The sequence below is a fragment of the Zosterops lateralis genome (genome assembly GCF_965231275.1).
Source record: "Zosterops lateralis genome assembly, chromosome: 22".
Taxonomy (NCBI): domain Eukaryota; kingdom Metazoa; phylum Chordata; class Aves; order Passeriformes; family Zosteropidae; genus Zosterops; species Zosterops lateralis.
In genome coordinates, this window is record NC_139782.1 from 1,160,568 (window position 1) to 1,173,738 (window position 13,171).

The 13,171-nt window shown below is 59.5% G+C and overlaps 1 protein-coding gene across 3 annotated transcripts in view; it reads left to right on the forward strand.

Moving 5' to 3' along the window:
* PAX7 (paired box 7) overlaps positions 1-13,171 on the forward strand; it is a gene marked incomplete at both ends in the record, with an annotated part of 108,584 nt that overhangs the window by 92,901 nt on the left and 2,512 nt on the right. For 2 of the 3 annotated variants that reach the window (XM_083876652.1, XM_083876653.1), the window contains one exon: positions 11,290-11,536. In XM_083876652.1, the coding sequence (XP_083732778.1) occupies positions 11,290-11,536 (247 nt within the window). Of the gene's footprint in view, positions 1-5,019; positions 5,086-11,289; positions 11,537-13,171 lie in introns of all 3 variants that reach the window. The other variant, XM_083876651.1, reaches the window with a different exon arrangement.

Here is a 13,171-nt window from a genome sequence, read left to right on the forward strand (position 1 = left end):
GCCGGGAGTTGCGGGGTTAAGGAGTGAACCTTGTGCGGGAGGGCGAGGGATGCGCTGCGGATCCCGCCCGGGGGTGCGGGGCTGTTTTCCTTGGAAAAGGTTTGGTTTCCATGAGGCAGCGCCCTGGCACAGGCCGCCTTCCATCAGGGGACCTTCTTCCCTTAAAAAAACAAAAAAAACCCCAAAAAAACCCCAAACAAACAAACAAACAAACAAACACCCGCCTCGTTCGAAGCCATCGATGGAGTCAGTGGGGGGAGAAAAAAAACAAGAAATAGGTTTAAAAGAGGCGTTTTTCCGCTCTGATCGCCTCGTGGCGGCTTTGCTTTGCCCTTCTAAAAGACGCTTTATTTCTGGGCACCTCCAGAGGCGGCCGAACACGCAAACCGTGCCCGCAGAGGAGCGGGAAGGGCGGCGGGCGGGGCGGTGACCCGGGAGCCGCTGCTCTCCTGCCCCGTGCCGAGGCTCCCCGGCTTGTGATGAGCACACAAATAAATAATCGCTCGAATTCAGCCAGGTCGGCGCTGCCGCCCCAGGTACGCGGAGAGGGATTAATTCATCCCCTGCTTAAGTAGGCACCTCGGCCTCGGCAGGAAAACTCCATCCCAGCGGCCTTTGGGGAGGGGGGGGATCCAAACCCGCTCCCCCGGGGCTCCCCAGCGCTGCGGGGGAAGCGTTTTGTTCTGCTCTTTGTGTTGCCCGCGCCGTTTTCAATCGATCCTGCCGTGGTTTTATTCCCGCCATTCCTGGAGGGGCAGTGCCCGGTCAGAGCGGGGCCTTTGGACCCCAACCCCGCCTGGTGCTCGGAGTCTGGGATTGGGGACAGGTAGAATTTGGGGTGGGGGTCCTGTTTCTCCCGTATGAGGGACAGGAATGAGCTCTGGGATTCCTGAGGGGCAGGGGTGAGCTCTGGGATCTCTGAGGGACAGAGATGAGCTCTGGGATTCCTGAGGGACAGGGATGAGCTCTGGGATCTCTGAGGGACAGAGATGAGCTCTGGGATTCCTGAGGGACAGGGATGAGCTCTGGGATTCCTGAGGGGCAGGGATGAGCTCTGGGATTCCTGAGGGGCAGGGGTGAGCTCTGGGATCTCTGAGGGACAGGGATGAGCTCTGGGACTCCTGAGGGGCAGGGATGAGCTCTGGGACTCCTGAGGGGCAGGGATGAGCTCTGGGATTCCTGAGGGGCAGGGATGAGCTCTGGGATTCCTGAGGGGCAGAAATGAGCTCTGGGGTTTATTTCTGAGGGACACGGATGAGCTCTGGGATTCCTGAGGGACAGGGACGGGCTCTGGGATTCCTGAGGGACAGGGACGGGCTCTGGGATCTCTGAGGGACAGAGATGAGCTCTGGGATCTCTGAGGGACAGGAATGAGCTCTGGGATTCCTGAGGGGCAGAAATGAGCTCTGGGGTTTATTTCTGAGGGACAGGGATGAGCTCTGGGATGTCAGGAATGGCCCCGGGCAGTGCCCTGGATCCCCTCGGCTCCCCAGGTGTCCCCAGGCTCCTCTTTGGGGCTGTTGGGATCCGGCACGGCGGGAGCGAACAGGGAACACAAAGGGCTCCTTTCCCCCGGACCATCCCTGGGAATGGAGATCTCTGGGAATTCCCTTTCTGGAAGGAGGGAAAAGCCTGTCCAAGGAGCAGGAAGGGGGGTTTGAGCTGGAGCATCTGAGCTCCAGGGCCGCACTCCTTTACCCCGGATTCCAGCGCGGATCCTGCTTCCTTCCCCGCTCTTTCCAGCCTCTGCTCCGTGGTGGATGCAGCTCCTTGATTCCCGATCCCCGGTTTTCCGGGGGTTTGAGGGCTCACGCTCGGTGCGGGGCAGCAGGTCCCGGAGCCCTGCGGCGCTCCCGGCAGCACAGAGGGCTCCAGAGGGAGAGACATGGAGCCTGCGGGGCCGGGACAGGCCTTTCCCTGGATTCGGGAGCTGCGATTTTCCTCTGGGTGAAGGGAAAAGAGGCCTGAGTTTAAAAATCCCCCAGAAATCCCAGTGGGAGCCGAGGCGCTGCCGAGATCTCCCGGGATCCTGCTCAGCCTTTGGGGCGGGCTGGGAAGAGAATCCCCCCCTCCAAAACCGCCGGGGATGGGGAAAGCGAGAGAACGGCGGCTCAGCCTCGGATTTTCCCTTTCTTTGGGCACCTCGGGCGGTTCCGCGCTCGGTGCTCGGCCCCGCTGCACTTGCCGGGCTCATTTCATCTCCTGTGACCCGGCCCGGCCCCGCAGGCTGAGCGGGGTCTCACACCGCGCTTAAGCCGGGCCTAACTGATCACAGCCTCCATTGATCACAGCGAGCGGGGAGGCGCAGGGGAGCCCGGGGCTGCGGCTACTGCTGCCTTTGGGGTCCCTAAAAACAGACACCGGGCAGAACTCAGGGAATAAAAAGCGCTTGTATTTACTGAAGGGCCCTCAGGTACATTTCGGGCTCCCCCAGGGGCTACACCCAAAATGAACCTCGGGTTTTCACACTTTTATAAGTTTGATTCATTTGAATATTGGGGGTTAATCCTCCAATTGCAGCTTCAGGTAATGAAGTCATTTACCCCAAGTTTGCTCCCCACATCTCACTTTTGTTTACATTTCTCGGGGGCTGAGCCAGTGAGGTGTCCTTGGTTCCCAGGCCCGGAGAGGAATTGCTGTGTCTGACAAATGGGAGAACAGCAGCTGACACTGTGTGGAGTTTAGAGTTATACACTAAAGAACTGCAGGGTTACAAATAGATGAAAAATTTAAAAGCTGAAATCCCTGTCGCTGAGGCATCACTATCAGCTCACGGGGCTATCAGGGCACAGAGCAGCCTCGCCCCGGGCCGGGCTCCGGGATCCCCGGGGATTCTTTGTGCTGCCGCTCCTTTCGCTCTGACAGAGGCTCCCCGCGCTCTCAAAGAAAAGCAGAGAGACCCTGGAGCCCCTCCGAGCATCCCAGGAAATCTCCTTTGGAAGCATTGCCCTCCGTCAGTGGGGCTGCAGGGACAGTGGGCACTGCTGGGAATGGGAACGGGAACGGGAACGGGAATGGGAGTGAGAGGAGGGAGAGGAGGGACAAGGAGGGAGGTGAAAATGAGACCTTGCCGTGAATTTGGGTCTGGCTTTGTCAGAGGAATAAGAGAAGCTCCTAAAGCAGCTGGAGTTTTCTGAGGCCTATGAGGTCCCCTGGGTGCTGCTCTGACAACTCGGCCACAGGTTTAGGGCTGGTTTATGGGGAGCCTTGGGGTGTGTTTGTTCCTTTCCTGGCGTTCTGTATCCCTCACCCAGCCCCCAAAGCTCCTCCTCCCGCACCTGCCCCCAGCGGGTCTGAACTTACCCACAAACGCTCAAAAACCACAAGCCCGACCCATTCCCAACCCCAAATCAACCCCGAGTCCTTCCACTGGTCTGGGAGTGTTTGGGAATTCCAGTTTTCCATGGCTCTGCCTTCCTGCTTTCTCTCCCAGGTGACTTCTGTCCCAAAACTCCAGGAGCAGGGATTTATATTCCTGCCCCAGACACTGGGGGTGAGGTGTCCCAGAGACACTTCCTGTCCCACCGGGGGGGGGGGGTTTCCCACCGAGACTCTCCCTTCCAAAACATCCATGGAGAAACATAGGATTAAATACGAGGAGGATGGGAGCAGCCCCAGGAGGGTTTGCTGGTGGTGACTCAGAAATCAGGAGGCCGGGGCAGCTCCGTTTGCTGAGCAGGGGAGGGCCGGGCCTGGTCCTGGTTTATCTCTGTAAAATGTCCCAGAATCCCAATGAAATCAGGGGAATGCTCAGTGTTGATGTGCCATGAGACAAACCACAGCGCTGATGGTGGTAAAGCACAAACCTCCCCTTCCCCGAGGGGAGCTGCCCAGCAGTGCCTGGAAACCAGAGCCCTGCAGGGTTTGGGGTGTCAAGGTGCTCGTTCCCAGCTCTGGGAGGGAGCAGCTCCTCTGTCCCGGTGTTTGCTGGTCAGTGAAATCCATGTCCATGACCTGGGACCCCGCTGGCCTCCCCCAGCCCCCACCCACGGAACATCTTTGTGTTTTCTCCTTGGTGATCCAGCCCGGCCAAGACTTTGATTCCTGCTTTCCTCAGTTTGGTGTCCCAGTACCAGGGACCGTGGCTCGTGTTTGTGGGCAGAGTTTGATGTCCCAGAGCAGAGTTTGGTGTCCCAGAGCAGTTTGGTGTCCCAAGGCAGGGGCTGTGGCTCATGTTTTGGACCAGAGAATGGTGTTCCAAAGCAGAGCGTGGTGTCCCAAAGCCGGGGATAATGACTCGTGTTTTGGAGCAGAACTTGGTGTCCCAGAGCAGAATTTCTTGTCCCAAGCCAGGGACCATCACTCATGTTTTGGAGCAGAGATTGGTGTCCCAGAGCCAGGGACTGTGGTTCATGTTTGTGAACAGAGTTTCATGTCCCAAAGCCAGGGACAATGGCTCATGTCCCAGATCAGAGTTTTGTGTCTCAGAGCCAGGGCTTGTATTTCAGAACAGAGTTTGGTATCCCAAAGCTGGTGACAATATCTCATGTTTCAGAGCACAGTTTGGTGTCTCAAAGCACAGTTTGCTGTCCCAGATCAGAGTTTGGTGCCCCAGAGCACATTTTGGTGCCCCAGAGCACAGTTTGGTGTCCCAAGGCACAGTTTGGTATCCCCGAGCAGTTTGGTGTGCCAGGGCAGAATTTGCTGTCCCAAAGCACATTTTGGTGTCCCAAAGCACATTTTGGTGTCCCAGAGCACAGTTTGGTGTCCCAAAGCAGAGCTGCTTTCTGTCCCAGAGCCAGTGACAGTGGCTCAGGTCCCCAGACCAAGCAGTTTTAACGTAACTCAACTCCCGCTCTTCCCCTCCCAGTCCCGCTTCCCCCGTGGGACTCTCAGAGCCCCCAGTGGACCTTGGCCCCGCAGTTCCCCCGATTCCCCTGCGGGATTCCCGCTGCTCCCTCCCGGAGCCCCCGCGCCGAGGCCGCTCCTCCTCCCCCGCAGCCGAGACCTTCCCGCTCTTTGCAGGTAGCTCAGAGCCTTTTCCTCAGAGCTTTGTCTGTGATTTGTACATCCCTACAGAAGCAGGGTGCCCAAAACAAGATGCAGTGCTCCCGCTGGAACCTCACCATAGCCCTGAACAATCAGGTAACAACTTCCCACCGCCTCCTCCTCCTCCTCCCCCTCCCGTGGCTCCGAGCTCCATCGCATCCCCGGCTCCATCCCACCCCCGGCACCACCCCGGGCCCTCTCCATGTCGGTGTGTGCTGCTTTCCCATCCATCCGGCGCAGCAGGGCCATTTGAGGGCACGGGGCTCATCTCCATGTCACCGCCGTGTCCCAGAGCCTCCCGGCGCCCCTCAGCTGTGTGGAGCGGCGGGAAGGCGCTCATGGTGTTCGGGGTTGGTTGTTCGCTGTTTGGGATGGCTCTGTACGATGTGGCCCCTGGGATTTCGGGAATGAAGGATTCGGGAATGTCGGGCCCGGTTCCCAGCTCTCCACACGTTTTCCAGCAGAGGTTTTTGGGGTAGGAAATTGGGATTTTGCAGCCGTGGAGCCCACCCATACCAGGAGGAGCTGTGGGGTTGTGGGGGCTCCTCCGCTGCTCCCCTCGGCTCCTGGAGGGGGGATGAACACTCGGGGGAGTTTGTCACCCTTGAATCCCCCCAAAATCCAAGTGGAGGCTTCAATCCCGGCCTCGGTGACACCTGAGGGAGCCAGGGCTGTGCCCGAGGTCAGCGAGGTCACCCCGGGGGGACGCTGAGGGAAACCCCTCAGGAGCCCCCCCCGCCCCCCAAACCCCACCACAGAGCTCCGGTTTGCTCCAAAACCTGCCTGGGAGTGCCACTGCATGCAGGGAGTGCAGCTGAAATCCGGAGCAGAGGCTTTCCCAGGTGCAGGAAGTGTGAAGCACCCTCTGGATCCGCAGAGAGAATTTAATGGGTGCTCGGTTTGGAATGTCGGGATCCAGCTCGGCTGGCTGCGGTGATTTAGAAAATACTCGAAATTAATTGTTCGGTTTTGTGAGTGCAGTGTTAGTGATTGCTACACAAGTCATTTTAGTCCTACCTAGGGGCATATTTGCATATATTTATCCTCCTTTCAAGTGGAGATCTTTGGGGAAAGTGTATTTATCTCCTCCTAACTCTTTCTTCGGCTTTCAGCCGTCCTACAGTCACCTCTTCATTCTGTTCCCACTTAATGTATGTATGGAATAATCGACTCTTCCTCTTCCCGCCAAGTGGAAATGAATCCACAGAGATCAAAAAGCATTAATGTGGGGAAGGGTTTTCCCTTCTGCCAGGAGCGGGTGCACGGAGCAGGGAAAGAGAGAGAGATGGGAAAGGTGGAGCTGAGTCCTCCCAAAAACGCTCTGGGAGGGCAGGGCACGACCTGGAGAGGAGCTGGGCTGGGGTGGCAGGGACTAAGCTCCCTCCTGGAGGACCTGGGAGAGCTTTGTCCTCCATAAATTTCAGAGATCCAGTAGGTTTCCCAGCTGGCAGATTTTCCATGCCTGGGGAAGTGAAGTAGGAACACTCCAGAAGCTGAAACCCGGGGAGGTTTCAGACTCCCCATCAGAGAATTTCCCGGAGCTTCTTGCCTGGTGTGGCACCAAAAAGTCCAACTGATCCCATTCCCGGCCTTTTTTTCTGGAGAGGGAGGTTTTCTGCCCATTCCTTCTTGCCTGGCTCCAAAGGGTCCAACTGATCCTGTTCCCAACTTTTCACAGACATTTCCCAGAGGATTTCCCTGCTTTCCCAGGAAAGCAGCACCACAGCCTTGGGAACTGCACTGCCAGGAGGCCCTTCCCTGAGTGTCCCTGGATTTCCCTGGGTGTGTCCTGGGTGTGGCCCTGGATGTCCCCAGCTGTATCTCTGGATGTGTCCCTGGATGGGTCCTCAGACATCCGTGGATGCTCCGGTGTATGTCCTTGGATGTGTCCCCAGATGTGTGTCCAGGGGATCACCTGGGAATCCTGGGGAGCTGTGGTCACTGCAGGGATATCCCACAGGACAGGAGCTGTGGTCACTCAGGGGTGTCCCACAGGGCAGGAGCTGTGGACACTCAGGGGTGTCCCACAGGGCAGGAGCTGTGGTCACTCAGGGGTGTCCCACAGGGCAGGAGCTGTGGTCACTCAGGGGTGTCCCACAGGGCAGGAGCTGTGGTCACTCAGGGGTGTCCCACAGGACAGGAGCTGTGGTCACTCAGAGGTGTCTGTAGGAAGGAGCTGTGGTCACTCCGAGGTGTCTGTAGGAAGGAGCTGTGGTCACTCAGAGGTGTCTGTAGGAAGGAGCTGTGGTCACTCCAAGGACATCCCATGTCTCTCAGGAGCTACCAAGGAGCTCTGCCAGGCAAGGCCTGGCCACCATCCGGGTGCTGCCCTCCCCTTGTCCCTGTCTTATCTCTGTCTTATCTGTCCCCATCACGGGGGTCCCTGCAGCCCCCGCCCCAATCCCGGCCGGTGATTGCCCAGCTGGAAGGTCCTAATTGCTGTTCCCTCCCCAAAGCCGCCTCCGTTTATCATAAAGGGTGCACATTTCCCCCGCTGCAGCTTCCACGGCCAGAGGCCCTCAGGGCCAGCTCAGAAATGGAGGGAATTAATTACATTTTTTTAACTCCCCTCCTTTTAAAGTAGGGGAGAGAGAGCGATGAAACGTCCCGGGGGGAGCGGGGGGAGCTGCGAGGAGGGTGGGGAGGGAGGGAGGGAGGCAGCAGCAGGAGGTGAGGGGGAGCTGCTGCTTTCATCCAGGAGGGTCTTTGTGCACCAACCTCGGGCTCCCCAACACTCCAGGACCTCTCCCCACCCCAAAGGTGACCCCGGGAAAGGCAAGGGATGAGGCCGAAGGCTCCTGGCCCCATGGCTGGCATTGACCCAGCCTCAAGTGTGAGCCCAGGGGATGGATTTGGGCCAGGGGAAAGGGAGAGGGCAGGGATGGGAGGGAGGGAAAGGGATGTCTGTCAGTCCTGCTGATGGACAGCCAGCAGATCCCCCTGCAGATAAACCCCGGCAGATGTGGAGCGGGTATTGATTTTTAGTTAGTGATGATAATGCACCAAGAAGTAATAAATTAGGAGCCGGCAAGGTCAGAAAGGAAAGGGAGAAGGACTTGGCATTCTTGAGGAGGGGATCCAGAGTTCAAAAGTGGCCTGGGAAATGAGTTTCTCCAGCTGAAAGAATAAGTCAGGGAAGGCAGGCCCAGGAGGGCTCTGCAGGGTTCTCCGGCTGGGTGGCAAGGAGGGATGGGGATCTCTGGTTCTCCCTTGTTATTCCAAACACCTTCATGTCCTGGGCTGGGGAAAGTCGGGTCTGCCCTCGGCTGAACGTGTGCAGAGCTCAGGGAGCTCGGCCCCAAATCCCCCTCAGCCAGGCTGGGAAGGGCAGGGGCTCCTCAGCCTCAAATCCCCCTCAGCCTCTCTGGGAAGGGCAGGGGTTCCCAGTCCCAAATCCCCCTCAGCCAGGCTGGGAAGGGCAGGGGTTCCCAGTCCCAAATCCGCCTCAGCCAGGCTGGGAAGGGCAGGGGTTCCCAGTCCCAAATCCCCCTCAGCCAGGCTGGGAAGGGCAGGAGCTCCTTGTGGTCAGTGTTCTTGGAGAGTGACCGGAGAGTTTTGGGGCTCAGCTGAATTCTCAGGGTCCCCTTGGCCACCCCAAATCCCTGGGAACATCCAGCTGGGATGGATCCCCAGCCTCTGCCCGGCCACGCAGCCATTCCCCACCCTGGCAGGGCTGGGAGGGATTCCCTGTGTCCTGATGTTCCCCCGTGGAATTCCAGAGGGAAATTCAGAGGGAGGCCTGGGGCTGGGCTGGGCTGTCCCTCAGTGGGCCAGGGTCCTGCAGGGATCCCAGAGGGGGAGCAGGCACTGGGAACTCCCCAGGACTGGGGCTGGTGGAGCTGAGGCCGGCCTGGTGTGACTTCAGGGGCAGAGCTGGGATCAGGAACCGCTCCTGATTCCCACTGATTAAAGCCAATCCTTTTTTTATCGGGATCTGTGGAAGCATCAGCCCCGCTCCCTGAATTTGGAGTGTGAATCTGCCTTTCATTTGCCAGCCTTGCTTTACATCCCCCTTTTTTTTTCCTAAAGGAAGTGTTAATGTGGCTCTCGCTGGCTTGGGGAGCCGTTTCTTTTCTCGGGGTAATAAAAAGCAGCTGAGGCTCTCCGGGGCCACGGCTGGGAGGGAGAGGAGCACAAACCCCGCTGCTCCCTGAGTGATTCCAGCCGCCCTCCCAGTCCCCTCTGCACCTGCGGGGCTTGGCTGGGCAGGCTCACAGCCCCGGCCAGGCAGCACTTCCAGGCCTGGACAGCTCAGGAAGGGCGAGAGAAAGGGCAGAGCTTCCCAGAAATAACTCCTGATCCCTCTCTGAGTTTTCAGCGCGTGTTTGTTGTTTTAAACACCCGGCTCTGCTCGTGGGTTCACTCCAGCCGTGCCCGGGGCTGTGTATGGGGGTCCTGGGGGTCCCTCAGGACACAGATCCAGCCCCTCCAGCCCGGAGCTCTCCCTGAACCCAGCGGATTCGGGCTGGGCCAGATCGGGGTTGGTGACCCCCCTTTAGGGAGAGCCCACAAATGACTCTGGAGCTGGGAGAGCCCCTCCAGGCTGCCCTTGGGTGATTTCCCTGCTCCTGCAGAGCCTGGGGGTGGAGGGGAGGTGTTACACCCCCCGGGCCAGCACAGCACCCCAATCCTGGATTAATCCACCCCTGAGGATTAAATTCCCTTTCCTCTCTTCATCCCGCAGTCCCTGGGCTGGCTCAGCCCAGCCACGGGCGCATTTTTAGGGCTGAACATCAACGAGGCCCCTCGGGGCTTAATCCCTGCCAGGAGCTGTGCCCGGAGGCTCTGCAGAGCCTTTTGAGCCTTTGGATAAGCCAAGCTGAGTTTAACTTTTGGCGTGCAGCAGAAAAGTCTGAGCTCGGTGCAGGGCGGAAAGCCTGGAGGAGAAGGGACCAGTGAGCCCAGGGATGAGGGGAACGAGCCCAGGGCTGGGGGGACAGCGAGCCCTTTCCTCTGTCAAACCCCATTCCCCTGCCCCAGCCCCACATTCCAGAGCAGCCCCCGCTCGGGGTTCGATGGATTTTCCAGGATTTTAACCAACCCCCTCCCCCTCCGCGGGGGTCCGGCCATCCCCCCCCGCTCCCGAATTCCCCTCCCGGAGAAATTCTCCTCCCGGAGCGGGGCCGGGAGGGGATTTTCCATCAAGGCAAAGCATCTTTGCGGCCCTGCCGGGCCCTTCCGGGGGGAGGAGGAGATGCTTTAGAAAGCAGGGGCCAGCTCGTGGCTGGGCATTCACCCCGGAGCCCGCCCGGGCGGGAGGAGGGGCCGGGGAGGTGTCGGGGTGAGCAGGAAGGGGAACCTCGGCCCCACAAACCCCCCCGGTGTCCTTCCCGAGAATGCGGCCCCGGCACAAAAGCTCACCAGGCCGCTGCTGGCGGATAAAGGGCTCATTTTACCACTTGCCAGGCTCCAAATATTTCCAATTTGCCACTTTAATTGATGTCAATAAGGTTATGCTAAATTCGGAGATTTGGAGCCGCTCGGCATCTGAGCGCCGGCCGGGCCCCCCGAGGTGACCGTCCCCTGTCCCCTCTCCCCCCGCCCCGGCCGCGGCCGCTCCGACACGACCCAGAGGCTTCAGGAGCCCCCGGCCTCCCCTCGGCCCTTCCCCTGCCAACCTTTTCCACCCTTAACTCGGAATTACCCCGGGGGAATTCTGCTGATCCCAGGCGGGAGCCGGGTCCCCGTGTGAAGGGCAGAGCCTCACCCCCAGCTCAGCCCCGGGAACAAATCTGGCATTTTCGCTGCAAGAAAAAGGGGAAAAAGAAAAACAAAACACCAACAAAAACCCAATTAGTTCATCTGGTTCAGGTCTCAAAGCAGGAAGATTTTTTTTGTGTGCAAATTGAATTACATTTTCCAACCGAGCACTGAAACGAGCCGGACCAGGACCTGTTACCCTTTAACATTTGGGGCCAAGGAGAACTCGGACACTTCAGCCCCTGAAGCTGCATCAAAGCCAGCGAGGGTTTGATCTGCTTTGCTTGGGGACCTTTGCAAACCTGACTTCCCAAGGACGGGGCTTTGGGAAAATCGGGATTTTTCTCCTGGTTTTCTGTGCTCATCCTTAGCAGGGCAACAAAATATCCCCCAGACCCGAGCGGGCCGGGGAGGAACCGCTCCGTTCCCCCCGCTCAGGGTTCCGAGGGGAGCCCCGGGGCTGCCGCCGGGGTTTGTGTGAGCAGAGCTTGGCTCTCCCCCCCAGCCAGCCCCATTCGGGCTCTGTCCATCCCAAGCACCGTTTTTGTGGCCCTTTTCCAGCCCCCCCGGCCCCTGACGGTGCCTCCGCTGTCTCTGCAGGTGATGAGCATCCTGAGCAACCCCAGCGGGGTCCCGCCGCAGCCCCAGGCCGATTTCTCTATCTCTCCCCTGCACGGCGGCCTGGACAGCACCAACTCCATCTCGGCCAGCTGCAGCCAGCGCAGCGACTCCATCAAGTCCGTGGAGAGCCTCCCGACCTCGCAGTCCTACTGTCCCCCCACCTACAGCACCACCAGCTACAGCGTGGACCCCGTGGCCGGCTACCAGTACGGCCAGTACGGGCAGAGTAAGTGCGGGAGGAGCTCCCCGTTCCCGGGGAGCGGCAGGAGCCAGGGAGGGGACGGGGATGGGACACTCCGTTTGTACATCCAAACTCCCTCTGTTGAGCAGGAGAGCCGGGGGAGTTTGTCCGGCTGGAGGTGAAAAGGGGATCTGCCCGTGGGGTGCTCCTCCCCTGGCAGGCCAGTCCAGGAAGCGCCAGGGAAATGTTTTAGGTGAAATCTTTCTGTCAGTGAAGGGCAATTCCCAGCCCCTTCTCCTTCCCCAATTCTCACCTCTCCAGAATGCCAGGACTGGCTCACCCTGCTCAGCCAGGGGAAATCTGGGATTTTTAAAGCCAAGCTGACGGTGTCCCTGCCTGCCCTGCCCAGGGCTCGGAGCTTTTCCTACAGAACACGTTCATCAGCTGGGCTGGGGCTCGGGGAGAGCTGGGATTGGGATCCTGAGCCTGCCCAGGAACTGGGATTGGGATACTGAGCCTGCCTGAGCACTGAGATTGAGATCCTGAGTCTGCCTGAGCGTTGGGATTGGGATCTTGAGCCTGCCTGAGCGTTGAGATTGGGATCCTGAGCCTGCCTGGGAACTGGGATTGGGATCCTGAGCCTGCCCCTTGAACAGGGACAGCCTGGTCCTGGTGTTGTCCCTCTGGGTGACAGGGACAGCCTGGCCAGTGAGAGCTGGCCTGGTTGAGTGACAGGGACAGAGTGGCTGGGGGTGACAGGGACAACCTGGTCAGGGGTGCTGTCCCAGCTGGGTGACAGTGACAGCCTGGCCGAGGGTGACAGATTCAGCTCGGTCATGGGTGTTGTCTCTGCTGGGTGACAGGGACAGACAGCCCAGCTGAGGGTGACAGGCACAGCCCGGCCAGAGGTGACAGGCACAGCCTAGTCAGGGGATGCTGTCCCAACCAGGCGACAGGTACAGCCCTGCCGGGTGACAGGCGCAGCCCGGCCGGAGGCGACAGGCACTGCCCGGCCGGAGGTGACAGGCACAGCCCTGCCGGGTGACAGGCACAGCCCTGCCGGGTGACAGGCACAGCCCGGCCGGGTGACAGGCACAGCCCGGCCGGGTGACAGGCACCTCCCCCGTGGCCGGGGCTGTTCTCACCTGCCGCGTTCCCCCCAGCGCTGCGAGCGGCGCTGACCCCGCGAGGGTTAAAGGTGCATCCTCTTCCTGCGGGCGCGCTCCCGCTGCCCGCAGCGTGTCCCCGGTGACCTTTTCTCCCCGGGCCGCGGCTCCGGCCCCGCTCCCGTCACAGCCCTTTAATGTCCTTAACGCCGCGGCCTCAATGAGAACCGGCTGTGGCGGCAGACGGGATCAATAGCGGCCCCCCCGCCCCTCCTCTTTTTGTTTGTCGGGAGTTTGATCTGTGACCCCTCGACCTTCCCCTCGCTTCTGGATGCGGGGCTGGACACACGTGCTATTGATAAAAATCTTAAACAAATTCCGATACCATGTATTTCCAATAAAGATTCCCTTGGGCGAGGCGTTAGTCACACCCATGTGTGTAAAAAATAAAATAAGGGGACGAGCTGCGTTTGGGGAGAGAGGGGGAAGGAGAAAGGAGGGTTTGTCTGGCTCTGCTGCAGGAATTTTTGCTCGAGCTGCTCGCACGGCCCCGTTTGTGTCGTTTCCTGGGCCC